At 42.9% G+C, this 18,085-nt stretch overlaps 1 protein-coding gene across 2 annotated transcripts in view; it reads right to left on the bottom strand.

The window, feature by feature from the left end:
• Positions 1-18,085, bottom strand: part of maml3 (mastermind-like transcriptional coactivator 3) — a 172,731-nt gene that overhangs the window by 65,635 nt on the left and 89,011 nt on the right. For both annotated transcript variants that reach the window (XM_017464311.3, XM_047154003.2), the window contains exon 2: positions 13,053-14,639. In XM_017464311.3, coding sequence (XP_017319800.1) covers positions 13,053-14,639 — 1,587 coding nt within the window. The remainder of the gene's footprint in view (positions 1-13,052; positions 14,640-18,085) is intronic.

Here is an 18,085-nt window from a genome sequence, read left to right as displayed (position 1 = left end):
GCAAGAAGCAAAGTGAGCCAAAGGACAGAGCTATGAAATGTCATGTGTTGTGGAGAGTTGGACCGACAAACAGAAGGGGGTCCTAATAATGCAAGAGCTTCAGTGACATTCAACATCAGATTATAGAAAAGAAACAACAACAACAATAACAACATCAACATAGACAACTAAAGACGGAGTCAAAGTTCCAGAATGCAATGCTGAGTTAGGGGACATGGTCAGCAACTTGAATAGCTAGTGATCAGACCATCATGGTGGTGTTATTTAGTACGGTGGCAAACTATAGGATTTTCCCTTTAAGTGCAGATGAAATGAGACTCACTGGTGCCACTATCAGCAGATAAACAAACAGCACCATTAACCAAAGTAAGAACAGATCAACATGTTGATGACAGAAACTTAAACCAAAAAGTCAACTCAGAATTTTAACGCAAAATACACCAATCAGCCATAATATCAAAACTACTGACAGGTGAAGTGACTGACACTGATCATATCGTTACAACGGCACCTGTCAAGGTATGAGATATGGCAGAGTAGGATATGGCCAAGTGCGTGTTTCTTGCTTACCTAGGGAAGAAATGGCACCAGGACGCACTATAGGAAGAAGGCGAGCCGGCGGAGGAAGTGTGATGCTCTGGGTAATGTTCTGCTGGGAAACCTTGGGTACTGGCATTCATGTGGATGTTACTTTGACATGTGCCACCTACCTAAACACTGTTGCAGACCAGGTCCACCCCTTCATGGCAGCGGTACTCCTGAATGTCAGTGGCCTCTTTCCTTAACCCACTGCAAAAATTGTTCAGGAATGGTTTGAGAAACATGACAAAGAGTTCAAGGTGTTGACTTGGCCGCCAAATTCCCCAGATCTCAATCCAATTGAGCATCTGTTTGATATGCTGGACAAACAAGTCCAATCCATGGATTCCCCACCTCGCAACATACAGGACTTAAAGGGTCTGCTGCTAACATCTTACTGCCAGAAACCACATCACACCTTCACAGATCTTGTGGAGTCCATGCCTTGACAGGTCAGAGCTGTTTTGATGGCACAAGTAGAGGGGGACCTACACAATATTAAGCAGGTGGTTTTAAAGTTGTGGCTGACCGGTGTAAATCTTGGACACCACAGAATATTACAATAATTATAAATACTGATGTACAATGCATTCAGTAAGGATTTGTCCCTTTAAGCTCAGGATTGGCCTCCATATTCTGTATACACACTCTTGCTGAGGGAAAAGATGAAAGATGCATAAGGTGTGCTTACTTAATAATTAATATTCTTTCCATATAAATGAAATCTTGCCTTGTATTTTTTTTTAAGCTGTGGAAAGTAGCTTCCTGGGTATCAGAGATCACTTCTTGCTTTGCGAAAAGATCTAGATCTATAGATCTTCCAAGTTAGGGTGTGGACACATTGGCACTGGTGTGTTATTTCTGTGTATGTGAGTGTGTGTTTTAAACTATGGTGGTGTTGCTAAATCAAGCAGGTTAAATACTCAGAACAATAACTCAAAGACTGAGCGAGTTGAGCTACAGTTGTGCGCGTGTGTGTGTTTGTAGGTGGAAACAGTGGCACTGCTCACTCACACTTGCTTGCTGTGCTGTGGATCAGGTAGCAGAGTTGCTTGGATTATGCTCTTTTAAGAAGGGATTAACCATGTTGCAGTGTTCAGGGCAAATTGCCCCAGGAAGACATCTTGGGCTATGAAAAAAAAAGAAAAGTTAAATTCTGCACCTAATCCTCCTCAAAGCTTCTTAACTCATCGCTCTCTCTCTCTCGCTCTTTCTCTCTCCCTCTCTCTTCACTTGTCAGTAACTGTTTTGAGAGCGAGCGTCTCTTTAAGACAATTCTTCCACCTCCTTAACCTCCCCCCCGCACACCCCCGCTCTGTTTTTCCATTTTCCCGTGTTACACTGGTTGCTCTGTAATGTCATGAGTGTTTGACAGTTATATATATAATTCCACAATACATATTCCTACACATAGATAGAGAGATGTGACACCGCAGTGTGACACTGACACTCTCTTAAGTCAATGTGTCAGCACAGAGAACAAAGTGACAAGTGTGTGTGAGGACGTGTTTATGAGTGTGTACTGTCAGCTAGTCACTCGAGCCTCAGGGTTCAAATGGTGGCAGCACTGCAAGCAGGAGAAGCTCACATGGACAGTGTGCATGTGTGTGTGTGTGTGTGTGTGTGTGTGTGTGTGAGTGTGTGTGTGTTACTATGCCTCGGCCATATGGAGAGGGGCAGCTGTGTTTTTGTTGGGAGGAGGTGAGGACCCAGGTGTTGGATATACATGTGTTGGGGGTGGACAGGAATGTAGGGGAAGATGTAGGAGGAGAGAAGAAAGAGAAAGAAAACAAGAAGAGCACACTGGAACACAGGACCTTCAGCTCAGTAAACCAAATGACTTTTACCCAGGAAGAAAATCTCCAGGAACTGCAAACAGAACACCGGAGGCTGCAAATACACAATACATGACCATGACTTTCTTTATCCATGAACATCACGGCTAAGAATGTGTATTTTGCTTATTATGACATCTCAACAAGGTTCCCGGTTCGTTCTTGGCTTACTGTCTGTGAGGAGTTTATGTGCATGGACTCCCTTTGTCTGTGTGGGATTCCTCCAGATTCTTCCGTTTCCTCTCAGTAGTCGAGTTATATGACAGCTTTGTGTTGCACTGTCCTGGACTGCACTCAGTTTTGTCAGTGTTTCCGCTAAGGCTGGCCAACATGACGATATAATATATTTTCGACTATATATATTGGACTTTTATATATTAAAAAAAAAATTTTAATAACCTGAAAACTGTAAAATGTAACAAATTTGACCGATGTTTTAATAAATACATATTTATCAAATATGAATTAAATACTGATTTCTAATTATCGATTAAATAAATCTTTTATTCTGTATACAGTAAATAAAGAGACTCATGTCTCGGATGTTTGTGAGGCAACACTACAGTGCTGCACGTTTCGTAGCAAACCTATACATCATCATACATGTTGTGTACTATAACACAATTATACTGCCACTATATCCAGTGAAGCCTACTCCAGTTATACTGCATTTCCAGACCTGATAAGCATTAAGCATTTGGCACAGGAGCTCCACAAATTAACACGAGTACACCAGTATTACTTATCACTCAAAAATATGCTAAAAGAGCAGACTTTTTCTCCTCAATGAAATGAGCCAGCCAAGATATAACTCTGAAATGAGCTGCACGGGAGTTTCCTGGTATTAACCGACACTGCGGCACTTTCGGTTTTGACCGTAAAAGAATAAATACGTCTACAATGTAATGATGAAGTGTCGAATAGAAAACTATACAATTAATAGTGATGAAAATGAATGATTAAATATGCATATCCTAGGTCATGAGGAAGTCAGGAAATTAGAGCCATGATACGCCCCTGGAGCGGATACGGTTAAAGGTCCCACAGAGGCAGCCTGGCAGTGCTGGGGCTTGAACCCCCAAACTTCTGATCAGTAGCCCAGAGTATTAACCGTCAAGCCATATAGACAAAACCTGCTAATAAGTTGTTTTTGTTGTTGATGTTTTTTTTTGTTTTGTTTACTATAGAATCACTTAAAAATCCACCAGTTGAGTTTTCATGACTGGAGCTGCCAGCATGCAGTTCCCGACCACATGGCTGATAATATTCCTCTTATTATTATTATTACACCTCTCCTTCTCTTCTTCAACCTGAAATGGTGGAAATGCTTGATTTCCTGTTTTTTCTCGCACAAGCATATCGTGTATCGTAGAAAAGTGAATCTATGGGAACCGTGATATGATATTTTTGTCATATCTCTCACCCCTAATGACTTGTAAGTACTCAAGTACCATCAACGGCAACAATCACGTACATGATAACTCGCAATCCTCAACACCCACAAGGACATTTTGTGAAGGAGGCACTGTCACTACCTTTGTGTTCAAAGGCAATATAAGCACTGATGTCTTAGCAATTTATTATATCTAAAACAACTTATTTTGGCCATATTTGACAACAGTCTCGCACGCATCCTTCTGCTTTCTTCTCCGTTAGTTGGATAAACCTGTGATCTTTTCACTAATGTAGCAATTTCATTATAATAATACCATAAACCATGATGTATCCCATTTGTAACAGAAAAAATAAATACTGCCACATGCCTAAACACAATGACTGAGTGAAGTCATCAATATATGAGTCCATTTTAAGTGTCCAAGCTGAAATGCACAGGCCATGAGAGAATGCAGATAAAAACATTTACAGATTTCTTTCCTCTGCCTTCAATTCTGTTACAGCTCCACAGACATCAAAACAAAGACTGCAGCTCATCTGCTGTGTGTTCTCTACCAGCTTTCTAACTCCTGAGGCACACACACACACACACACACACACACACTTCCCTGTCTTGTGGCTGCCATTTATTTAGGCAGCAAGGTGCTGTGGGCCATGGTATCTATGGCAACACAGAGGGGCTGAGGGCGCCAAAGTTTCTCTCTCTCCCTCGCTCCCTTGTTCATGAAGCATCTCCTCACTGGAAGTGTATATAGCAAGAGAGAGAGAGAGACAGAGCACGCGAGAGAGAGCAAGAGAGAGATAGAGAGAGAGAGAAAGCGAGAGAGAGAGACACAAACACAGAGAGAGAGAGAGCAAGAGAGATCATTCTTATTCTGTGGTGTGGCTCGACATCAGCTTCATAGCTGTCTGCCAGTAACAGCAACCTGGTCCCCGCATACTAAACACACCCGTGTCATCTAAGCCTGGCCTACATTCACACACACACACACACACACACACACACACACACACACACACACACACACTATTACACCCCTGACACAGGAGTGCATGCCAGTTATAGAACTGCAAATGGACACACACATATTGAGTGCGATCTAGTCCAGGCCAGTGTTCCTTAGTATGCGAGATGGGACTGATGAGATACACACACAAGCCAGGCAGACACCCTCTGCAACCTTCTCTTTCCTGGGTACCATATGTCTCCACACACACACACACACACACACAGACACACACACACACTTCCCTCTTCCCTTTTTCCATCTACACTCCCTACTCTGCCATGATCCACATGGTCTCTCCATCTGTCAGTGTTAGAGTGTGGACAAAGAAGAGTGTGTGGCAGTGTGTACACGCGAGCGCACACACACAAGCGCGCACACACACACACACACACACACACACACACACACACACACACACACACACACAAACACACACACAGCACAACCTGGCCATTAGGCTGCATGTAGACCAGTGCTGCCCCATGCAGCCACTCTCATTGTGCACATTCATTGTCCAAATGCACTGTGACTATACCGCTTTAACTTCATTGTGATTGTGTACAGCACAAAAACATGGAGCCTACAATTTGTCCTAAATTGTACAATAGGAACACATCTCTCCTTCTGAGACACTAGCCACATATGTCAAATCAGATGCTCTAGTAAATTGCAAGTATAAACTATTCAATACAGAATCATTCTGAGCGGTTATATTGTTATACAATGCTGTGCAATACAGTATTAGTCTGCGACTTTAGTCTGCGACTAAATGATATATAGGCCACACCTCCTTCACTGCAACTGAATGATACATAGGCCACACCTCCTTCATTAGGACTGACTGATACATAGGCCACACCTCCTTCACTAGGACTGACTGATACATAGGTCGCACCTCCTTCATTATCACTGAATTATATATAGGCCACACCTCCTTCACTGTGACTGAATGATACATAGGCCACACCTCCTTCACTGTGACTGAATGATACGCAGGCCACACCTCCTTCACTGTGACTGAATGATACTTAGGCCACACCTCCTTCACTGTGACTGAATGATACGCAGGCCACACCTCCTTCACTGCGACTGAATGATACATAGGCCACACCTTCACTGCGACTGACAAACACCCAGTAGGAAGGAGTAAGAAAGGCAGCAACATAAAAACAGCGCAAATGAAAACTCATTGATAAATTTTCGAACTCTAATAGCTAGTTATTAATGTTTTCTACTCTTTCTCAGAAAATTTTGTTTTGTCACAGTGTATAATAGTTTGTTTCACAGCAGTAGCTCATGCAACAAGCAGGGTTCTGAAGCCCGTGGCCAGAAAAGTGTACAAATAATACGAGATGGGCCATGGGCCAAGCATCTGAAGCTGAGACTATGTAGCCTGGAGGTCAATATTTTGTCTGCAATTGCAATTTGCCTCACAGGCAACAGAGAGCGCTAAAAATGACTAACTCCTTCTTTAACATCTCACATAATCAACCATATCACATGACATAGTTACCATAAAAGACAGAAATTCAAGGTACGATAACGGTATAACCCAATATCATAGTTTATAGTATTTCAAGATTTGGTGGACGTTATACTTTGTTCCTGACAGGTCTTGTCTTTTGGTGTTTTGGTTCTTTAAAAGCAGTCTGTGGAACTCATCATCTGTACCAAGATAGCATAATGTTAACTGTATACAAGTTTCACATTTCCTCATCATGATAGCGATCAGAGGTGCCAGCACAGCTAACAAGAACATCCTAGAAGGTAGAAGGAAAAAACAGACTGAGATGAGACGACTATCTTCTTTTACATCTTTGTCAAGCGATGTAAGAAAACGGCGAGGCAAAAGTCTGGTGTGAATGCTACTTAATAATAAGCATCTCCTTCGTTCTCTTGTTGAAAACTAAAGAGATGACCGTCCCCTCCCACTTGGTTTTCTACTGGCTCACTGGCGGTCCACGAGTTCACAGGTCAAAGGTCAACTACATAGGCACAATGTGAAAATAACTTTCACGTCTCCCTTCTGAGAACTGGCTTTTTCCTTTGGAATGATTTATCTGAAAAAGCAGAAAACGTAGAACCACTTCCTGTTGCTGTAGGAAGTAGTTCAAAATCATAAACGTTATGGTTAAACCGTATATATAGGCACCTCTCTGACATACTACCATATAGGCATATCGTCCCACTCAGTGTGTTTTGGTACTCGGCACTGCTAATTTACGATAATAACATAAGGAATGGTGGAATTGTTGAATACGAGGAAAAGTTCATGGTTTTCTACACACCATCTTCTGTAGTAAAGATGTATATTAACACTGAGACTGCTCAAGCATTAAATACACAGAGAAACATGGCCAAGCTGAACAATTCAGCACTACACAACCATGCAGTGCTTTACATTAACTCATTTGGCAGACATGAGGCCAACTACAATCCAAGCATAAAGCTGAGCAGTTGAGGGTTAAGGGCCTTCCCTCACGGGTAGCTCGCTGGCAGTCCTAGGAATTCAACTCACAACCTTCTGCTCACTAGTGGACAACCCTTACCTCTGAGCTTTAGTATACCTCTAAAAGGAAGAACTCCTCGTTTTTACTCAGAGTGGATTAGAGACCCTTGGTAAACAAACGCCCATGCAACCTCTACCGTGGAGTATAACAACAGTCTTTCATCATTCGGCAGGCTTATATAAGACTATGTCAACAAAATTCTGGGGAGAGAATTGACCAGAAGCCCCGTGTGAACAGGATGAAGAAAAACAATATTATGGAGGGGAGAAAAAAAAAAACACTGTCAATTAGGAGATCAGTGAGTCACTACAGAGAATAGCATCGTATTTCTCAATGCTGAAATACATCATAAACTTTTGCAAATAAGGAGCCGTAAACTAGACGTGGACAAATGACCTGGACATTCTTGCTGAGGGAGTGATTTCCGGCTAGCGCAACATGCTCGAGATTACAATCTAGCCAGTAAGGATGTGCTTCTTGGTCATTTCAACAGCTCGAGTGCTCAGAGGAAATAAGCAAATATTTGATTTGTCATGTTCCCGGAAAAGGGGATTGACCTTGCGATGAAAAATACATTTTTGACTATGATCAAAGGAATGAAATAAACACGCCAAAAAAACCCCAAAAAGACAGTATTGCTATCATATTTGTTTTGACTCGGTGTGGATTTGTTTAAGCGGGCACTGATGGTAAATAGTAGAGTAATAATCTGGCCTTGTGCTCTTACTTCACACAGTAGTGCTTTCTGTTCACTGTTTTTAGTTCTGCATCACTGAGTATTTCGAAAGCCATAGTCTGCTTGCTTATAGCACAACCGGGCCTGGAGTACAGCACTATGCAGATCATAACTTCATGCCTCCAATGTCACCGTAACCAATTAGACCGTAGTTCCTTCCCAAGATGCTGAGCAATGGGAATAAATTTGTTTATTAAATATAATAAATTAGTGTGAAACACGGTGGCTTAGTGGTTAGCACGTTTGCCTCGCAACTCCAGGGTTGGGGCTTTGAATCCTGCCTCCGCCCTGTGTGCGCAGAGTTTGCATGTTCTCCCCGTGCTTCGGGAGTTTCCTCCAGGTACTCCGTTTTCCTCCCTCAGTCCAAAGACACGCATTGTAGGCTGATTGGCATTTCCAAATTGTCCGTACTGTGTGAATGGGTGTGTGAGTTAGTCCTACGATGGGTTGGCACCCTGTCCATGGTGTCCCTTGCCTTGCACCCCGAGTTCCCGGAGATGGGCTCTGGGCTCCCGTGCGACCCTGTGTAGAATAAGCAGTGTGGAAAATGAATGGATGGATAATAATAAATTAGGTTTGTGAGATCGTGTGCATGGACACCGTTGTCCTATCGTGCCCCCTAATTATCTGCGATTGATGATGGTAATGCTTGTGGTTTGGAAGGGTGTAGGCTAAACCAAGGCATGTGATCAGGATATTACTGCAGCGACACGGACTGAAAGCAAAAGAAGTGGGCATGGCCAGATACTTTACGTTGTTACAGCAAAAATGACTGGAGTTTGGTTACAAATCATCTGTAGCTGCTAGTCCCTAGCATTAATTCTTTTTTTTTGTTTTGTTTTTTTGGATTAATTACCAGTTAACAAGGTCAGGAATGCTTGCAAAACTGAAGTCGGGACTGTAAATAAATCTAACGAGCTATTATCTGTCTTCTAGGTTAATCGATGCGTACCCTACGCGTGCACGTGTGTTGAACAGCTGCGAATCCTTACCGAATTCTTGTCTAGCGAAGTAGTCCATTGTTTCATTGTCTTAATTTAAGCCCCTGTTCATGTTTTGGAAGCGAAACCATTCCATGCGTGGAAGGGTAACACGGCTTTTATGTGTTCGGCAAGCACGGACAAGCTTGTATGCACCAGAGAAAAGCTGTTTCGTTGTTCTGTTCCTGAATCAGACACAACTACACAACTACAAAATACAGATTAACAAATGATGTATTGTGCAACCCAGCATGGATGTTCCTCGTAACGGAAGCATTTCCTCATGTAACGTGTGGCTCAACTAAACCGGGATGCTAAACAATACAAAATCTGATACGCCCCAAGCAACAAGACTTCGTTTTGATTCGTTTATGGTATTTCTCCTTGAACACACACACACACACACACACACACACACAGTAGGCTTTGTTTTGGTGGGCAGAGTGATGGTCGGTGGTGGTTTTTGTCTGGTGTCGGTGTTGTCGAGATACACAACAGAAATGTGCAGCCCACTGTGGCTGCTCCTCCCTCCCTCCCTCCCTCCGTCCCTCCCTCCTTCCAACAAGCCTCTCCAAAGGATCTGAGAGCGGCTCAAATCAACCTAACACGTGTGTCTGTGTCTGTGTGTGCGTGTGTGTATGCGTGAGAGGGGGCGAGAAGAGGGAGGAGTGAAAAAAGACGGAGAAAAAGCAATAGCTCTTCTTCCTGTGGATAAAGAGACAGGGGGAGGGGAGAGGACGAGAGCAGCTGGGTGGTCTTTTCCTCTCCGTCTCTTTCTCAAGATCATCGCACTTGAGGTAGATTCCTCTCTAGACACATCATGCAGGAACTGAACAGATGAAAGAAACGAGGAAAGAAAGAAAGAAAGAAAGAGCACTAGATACAGATGTCTTTTAGAACAATGTCTCTTTTTCCATCTCTCTCTCTCTCTCTCTCTCTCTCTCTCTCACACACACACACACACACAGAGGCAACAGGCCACCTTAATGGCTGATTTAACTGCCCATTTAAGTTCCTCCCAACCAATCGCATCCTGCCCCTCCCCCGCAACATCTATTTAGCTCAAACCCCTGCACCTCATTGACTTTAACACACTAACTCGCACACACACACACACACATACACACTTAGCGCGCCTCAACACACTGCGTGTCCCGTCCCCCCCACCATCGCCTTTGATCGCTAGCGAATAAATCACAGTCACCAAGGCGATATGCAAAACGCCGAGGAGTGACAATTAAAGCCTGACTAACGAGCTTTTAAGGAGCGGGCTGAAGTTTCATAATCACACGCTAATAAGATTATGCAAACTCTGCCATTCTGCCACCCATATGAAAACACAGCAGACACTCACTGATCTGTGTGTGTGTGTGTGTGAGAGAGAGAGGAACAGTCTGTGGGTGGGTGGATATTTGCCATATGTTTTTGAGTATCAGATAATTGATATATGTGCTTATTTATTTTGCATGACTTTTTAATGTGTGTGTGTGTGTGTGTGTGTGTGTGTGTGTGTGTATGTGTGCATACATGAGTGTCTATTGCATGTAGAGTTTAAAATAATTTATATGGTGTGTAATTAGCTCTCCTTGTTCACTTGCAATTAGCTTTAAAGCATCAGCTACTCAATGATCACTGAGCCGAACAGGGCGGCTGTCACGCAACCAGATAGAACCAAAATCCAAAGGGAAATCTATACCGTCGAAAAAAATTCTCAACATTGTTCATATTTTAAATCACATTGAAAACGAAGGGATGTGAATGAACATCCGTGGAGTTCCAAGAGGAAAAAGAGCCAGCATGTAAAAAGGAGGACGAACGGGTCCTTGCACCTTCTGGATGGATGCTACTAAAACACTTCAGAATCACTTTCGTCAAAATAATAATATTTATTTTTTAAAGCGGTCATTAAGCATCTCCCACACCACTTCTAAGAGCACAAAGTTGTCTAGCTAGAACTTCTCAAACTACACATACACTACTATAGATAGCGCTGTTATCCATCACCAAGGAATCCTAAACATCACTATCAATTGTACGTTATGTTTGTAACAGGGTTCCTGAGTGTTCCCGTAACATATTTAAACATTGCTGCAAAATTTTCAGTTGTAGGAACATTAACACAAATGTGTGCGTGTGTGTAATGCTAATTTTCACCTAGCTATGAGCCTTTGTAAACAAACAATTATCACATTTTCAGAAAAGTGCAGTTGTTTACTTATTTCTTTTTCTTTTTTTAAAAAAAATGTTATGAATCTGCCCAACTCGCTGCTACATATTATGATGTTTTCTCTTAGCTGGTAAATGAACATGCTTTTCAGCTGGGACGAAGCGTCACGCAAAGTTTTGTGGGGGGAAAAAAAAAAAACCAACACGGTTGAATACACAAGCTATGATTTTTGTAAACAGACAAACAAAGGAAAAGTACTAAACTGGTCTTTTGTTTTCCAGCTAAGAGATTACAGATATCAAAGGGTGTAATTGCTTGGTCAAATGAGAGCCAAAATCTTTTTCCTTTGTCTTCCCTCATTCCAATTTTCTCTCCTCCGTTCTCCCTATAGATCTTTTACCTCCCTCTACGCCTTTCCCACAATCCATTTATCTCGCTCGCTCATGATCGGTTTTCATCCCGCGTTTTCCCTCTCTTTTCTCTTCTTTTATTTCTGCTGTCTTTCTGTCCCTCGCTCTCTCTGACTCTTTTCTACCTCTGCCGCATTTCCCTCAGAGTGCTGCAAAGGACCAGCCATCATAAATCTGTCGCTTTTTTTGCAGCCGAGGAGCGAGGAATGGAAAAGAGGGAGGGAGAAAGAGAGTACAAGAAAAGAAGTGAGATATGGAAGAGAGAGAGAGAGAGAGAGAGAAAGGGAGGGATGTCTAATCACTGAGCATGAGACATAGAGCCTGGTGTACGAATAAAGAGGGGAGGCGAATGTGCTGAAGGAAACGAGGAGGACTCACAAGCAGGATTGAGGGGGATGGAAGTAACCAGGGACATCATTAACGAGCATAATTTACAGGTCACTCACAAGCATGTCTTAGATTGAAAGAAAAATCAAAACACACATATGCACCATTCCAGTGCGTATTCGGAAAAGTCCACTTAGGATGCAGCCGCACCAGACAAAGAGAAATTGCAAGGAAAACTTGTTAGTTTAGTAGAGTGATCGCCTCTACTAAAATCCAACCCCCTCGTTAGCAGTCGCTCACCGGTGTTTAAAATCAACAAGCCTACAAACATGACGTTCGAACGTTCAGTAATAGGGACATGAAAATTCTGTTGTCCCTATGTTAGATGAAGTGAAGAGGCATCCTTTCTTCTGAGAGAGATGAAGGAAGGGTGAGGAGGTTTTGGCAGCCACAGGGACCGAGGGGCTGCCGCATAGACATTAATATATTAGACAGTGTCGATTTCCTATCCGAGAGCTAGCTGTTGCTGGGGCAACGGCCACCATTACTGGCCCAATGCACAACACAGACATAAAATATAGCATTATGGGTAAGCAGGGTTTTAGAATGGAATTGTGGGCAAGATGGCCTCCAGTATGTCTCTGGGCAAAACAGTCAAAGACATCCTGGAGTTCTAAGGTGCCATCTTGACTTGCTGTTCTTCAGCCCGTTTACGGGAAAAGGCAAAAACAAAATGGAGGGCAAGATCAGACAATTTCAGCTCCTAGAACTTGTACCCGACTAGACAGTTACAGAAAATACCACAGGTTGATCAGATACTGGACCATGGGGACCCAGTACCTGGAAGAGAAGGTTTAACTGCATCCAACACACATAATCTAGTCCACTGAACTCAGTTCATCATCTGGAACAGGGAAACGTTGAGTCAGTATAAAGCAGTGGATCCCTAGGAGTTGGCAGAATCAAACCATTTGCATGTCATTATATTTAAGACCAGGCTTCACTTTTAAAATTAGACACACTTAAGCTAAAACAAGACCTTAGCATTAGCTAGTCCACGATAGCAGAGCATAACCCAGACAGAACATAACCAAGCATCTTACCTGTGCATGTTGCTGCATCGTACTGTATGGCAAACCCTGACCAAGCACCTTCTGCTTCATCATCAACATCCTTTTCTGCTCTTCAGTCAGATGCGCTGTCTGACCAGGCATGGGACCTTGAGAAGGGGGTGGCCCCCCACCCTGTCCCCCTGTCCCCTGCATATAGGGCATCATGGGATTTTTGACCTGATTGGCCATTGGTGGGGTCATTCGCTGACTCATGTGGTCGACACCGCTGAAATGACTCAATGGTTTGGTGTTGTTGTAAGACAGCTGCTTATTCAAGGCATTCTGGGCAGCCATGTTGGCAGATTGTTGCTGCTGCTGTTGCTGGTTCATCATGTTCATATGGTTTTGTGGGAGGTAGTTGTTCATGCCGGGTTTGGGCACCATCGAGTTGGGGGCATTGAAGCCTTGTGGGTACATCATGGGGCTATTTGGTTTGTCAGGGTTGAAGGGACCACCGTAAGGGCTTGTTGGTGCTCCTGCAGGGGACCAGCTAGCTGCCTGCGACTGCTGTTTTTGCTGAATGAGCTTGGCACGTTGCTGTTGTTGTGCTGCCATCTGCTTTAGCTGTTCAGCCGGTGAGAGTTCAGTGGTTGGTGGAACAGGACCCGGGACTGGTCCACTTCCTGTTCCTGCTCCAGGACCTACTGGCGCTACCGGTGTTGACCCTGGGGGACCCACACCAGGACCAGGATTCATCATAAATCCATTCCCAGGTCTGGCGGTCTGTGTCTGGGCTTGTGTGGGTGTTTGGGGCGAACGAGCAATGCAGCTAGCAGGAGACCCTGATGCCATAGCAACTGCTGGAGACTGCTGCAAGGGTTGTTGGGGTGGTGTGCCGTTGGCGGCAGTGGCAAATGGTGGTCCAGAAGAAGCTGGGCGAACTTGCGGAGAGCCCATCTGCCCACCCTGGGTCTGTGATGGGTTGTTGGGCGCTGTGGCGACTGGAGGAGGTACAGGCTCTTGCAGATTCTGCGTTTGTTCTGTTGTGGGCCGGCTGAAATCACCAACCTCCTTCTTCTCCTCAAAATCTTCATTGAAGAGGTCATGCATGTCGTCTTCAGGAACCGTGTTCGCCAGCTCGTCAATCAGCTCCTGCCACTCCTGATCATTCAGGTTGATGTCAGAGAACAACTTGTTCTGATTGGACAGTGAGGTGTCCGAAGATTCGATCCCTGTTGCGTCGTCCAGAGGCTCTTGTTTCATGTCCTTTAGAAGGCTAAAACCATCATCCAGATCCAAAGATCCGTTCAGTTTAATGTCTGGCATGCCACCATTCTTACCCAAGTCCTCTGCCCGGCCTGTAATATGATTTGTCCCGGCATTACCATTACCCATTGCATTATTAGACGTTGTGTTATTGCCTGTAGGTAATGTAGGCTTGATGTCCATTTGGTGAAGTGGAGAGATTGGGGGTACACTGTTGGGCAAAGTGCCCAGAGAGTCCAGCCCACTGTTACCCTCCTTATGCAGTCTCTTTGTGGTGGGAGAGTAACTTCCATCACAGATCCCATTCTGGTCACCGTTTAAAGGAGATCTGCATTGAGCACTGTCCAATTTTCTTTTCACTGTCTCCTGAAGCTGAAAGGGAGAAAGACCGAGAAAAACGATTAGATTTCCTTAAATTCGTTCGATTTTACGACTAATTTCTGTTCATTATTATGTCTGATGCAGAACCATAATGTCCTCAGAATATTCACTAGCAGTCAAAAGTAGACACACTAGATGGAGTATAGGCCTATACGTTTTATGATCTTAAACACATTTTGATAAATGGTTAAAAATGTGTTTCTAAATTGTGGGGTTAATACCCATGTATACATCAATGTATATATTTAGTAAATGTTTTTTTTTTTAACGTAAAATTTCTTAAAAAGCAGTGAAGATCTCTGCCTATTTGGGAAGTTTAAGCAAAGCCTCCTGGGTAAAGCCCCACAAAAAGTCAAAAGCTGTATCAGGAGTACTGTTAAGAACTTAACATCTAAAATAGTTTTGATTTGTTTAACAAGTTTCTTTTATAGTGTAAATAGTAGAACTTAGTCGAAATGAAGAAAACCTTTCTATGAGCAGGTGGTTGCAAACTTTTAGTAATGCATGTATCATTACAGGAAAACTAAAGGCGCAAATCAGAAGAGAGAGAAAGGTTCATATTTAATTTCTAATTTACCCTGACATGTCAGCTGAGGCCGTACTGTCTGCTTTATATAAACTGTGTACAATTCCCACTATTCCAGCAGCTATGAATCCTATAATCTCTGCAGATGCTTGTGTTGAAAGTGAGGCCTTTTGAGAGGTAATTACACTCTCATTCAAAGCAGTTAACCGCTCTGAGCTTTATGGGGAGCTCTTGCTAAATGGAACTTCTCTTTTGGCAGTACATCATTCTGTGTATCTAAACTAACTACAGCTCTCTTCCTTACACACACACACACACGCACACACACACACACACACGTGCCTCTTTTTAGACTAGTCAGACCGAGAATCACTCACTCAAAGAGAACAAGGTGATGATAAACCCCAGTTAGCACTTAATCATTATCCTGAGAGTCAGACGGAGCAGAAACAGTGAGCCAGAGAGTGAGAAAGTGAAAGAGAGAGAGAGAGAGATTGAGTTAAAGGAAATATCGTGTGCAAAATGAAATGTCACTTATAAAAGGTTCATTGTTCACACATGGGCAAGTCCCTATCACATTTTGCGCTCCTTTGCTTAATTTGTCTCAGCCATTAAGTTCTGTCTAAGCTGAGCATCACTAGCATGTCAGACACACACACACACACACAAATACACAGCTTAACAAAAACACCAGTTGAGCTGAATATGACGGCTTACACTGTTTAACAGATCGTTTTGTTCAAAGGCAGCCAGTAGACAAGGCCAATTGTTCAATCTGTGCAGCTGAACTGAAAGAACTCGACTTGTTTTCAAACCAATAAATCCGTAAAGTATATTCTTAACCAAACCTGCAGAAATTCTCATCAGTGCAGTCGGAATGCCTGTGCGCTACACTTCTGCGCTATTCTTCTCATCACACAGTCCCTAACCTGCTGGGTTTACAGCCAGCGTGGCAGACAGCTAATGATGGCAAATATTGACGCCTAAAAAGTGACGGGCACTTGCGGGATGAGGACGAGAAAAGAGTATTAAAGGAGGTGAAGAGCGTCTCTTGTCCCTCGCCACCTCTTCTTCATCCCTCGTTCCGTTTGTGTTAATGACTCTCACAGTCAACACGTTTAACAGCCCGTTAATTACAGGGGGTGAAAGCGAGTGCGCGCGTGTGTACGCAGAAATGCGCGCTTGTCTGTTCGTCCCTGGGTGCATCTTTGTGTCACACCATGTGCGTAACAGTGTGTGTGAGAGTAAGACGGCATAGCATGCATATGTGCGGGTTAATTACGGAACGGCGATGAGAGCATGAGTGACAAATTTGCCTCATATTCAGCCTTGATGTGCCACCCACCCTCTTCCACAACGCATCCCTGCAGACCTGTGTGTGTGTGTGTGTGTGTGTGTGTGTGTGTGTTTTTGAGAGAGACGCCCCACGCCGCCACTCCGCTGAAACATGCCAAATGAGATTCTGAAATAACGAGATTCATGGATCTTCTCTCCAGCTCTCCTCCGAGGCAGCATGTCTTCTCCCCCTCCCGTCTCTCTCTCTCCCTCCATGAAGAGTGAGATCATGATGGGAAACAAAGGCGACTCATGTTTACTGAAAAGCGTTATCTGGACAGGTAAACGAGATAAGCAAGATAAACGGGATAAAACAACGCACAGATCTTTCTGCTTTTCTTATTTTTCCATCGGTTAATCTCATCTCTCTTTAGCGTCTTGCTCTCATTCGAAGGTGTGTGTGTGTGTGTGTGTGTAAGGTGCAGGTGCGTGTTGCAATTGTATGTAGGTAGGTCGCGTTCCTCCAGCGCTACACCTCTGGGCGGGGTTGCCACGGCAACCGACGGAACGACGCCTGTCGATGCTCGTGCCACTTTATCATGCTGTAAAGACGATTAGGCTGTGTGTCAGTCACAACACCCTCCCACTCGAGAGGGAGAGACACAGAAAGAAAAGAGAGCGAGAAAGAGAGAGAGTGAACAATGCACGCTGTTCTGTCCTCCTCTTATTTGTCATGTTAGTTAGGATGCCATTTTCACACTTGTCCTTGTCGTTTAACTCGTAGCTTTGGCTGCATGATAAAGGCTAAAATCCACAGCACTATTGTTGCGTTCAATATTCAGACTAATCACATTTATGCAGCCAATTTAAGACAAAGCATTTGGATCGTGTTTTCATTTTCTTCACATTGTACGGGACAAACTAGGGCTGGGCGATATATCGATTATCGCGATAAATGAATATGCAATACATTTGTCTAAGATATTATTGGTATGGTGATGCATTTTTTAAAAATAATTACAAAATGAAATGGTACTGAACGGATGCCGTCGATTTGACGTAATTAAAAAAATTATAATTTTTTAAAAAATCTTCTCTGTCTTTGTAGGCATTCAAGACGAGTATCGTCAAACTCAGTTGAACCTTTTTGGTTTATTTTACTACTGTATTTTACTATTCCTTAGCATGTAGCGTTCAAATACGAAATCACAAAAAGCAGTAAAACTATTAATTCATTTCATCACGCTCTACGAAATCCATACAATTGCATTACTTTTCGTTTTGATTAATATCCAAAATACATTTAAATGGATTTAACAGAAATTGAAACGTTATTCATTATAAAAGACGAAAAATCACTATATATATATATATATATATATATATATATATATATATATATATATATATATATATATATATACTTTAAAATAACCTCAAATAAAATCTAAAAAAAAAAACACAATTCTCATAGATTAACAGAAAAATTCATGAATTGTAACTATACCAGCAATATATATATATATATACATTTCAAAATAACCTCAAATAAAATCCTTTTTCTTTTTGCTGGTCTAGTTACAATTCATAATTTTTTCTGTTAATCTGTGAGAATTGTGTTTTTTTTTAATTTTTT

The sequence above is a fragment of the Ictalurus punctatus genome, chromosome 3 (genome assembly GCF_001660625.3).
Source record: "Ictalurus punctatus breed USDA103 chromosome 3, Coco_2.0, whole genome shotgun sequence".
Classification (NCBI taxonomy): Eukaryota; Metazoa; Chordata; class Actinopteri; order Siluriformes; family Ictaluridae; genus Ictalurus; species Ictalurus punctatus.
The sequence above is the reverse complement of the archived record's forward strand: the minus strand, read 5'-3'. Positions and strand labels throughout refer to the sequence as shown.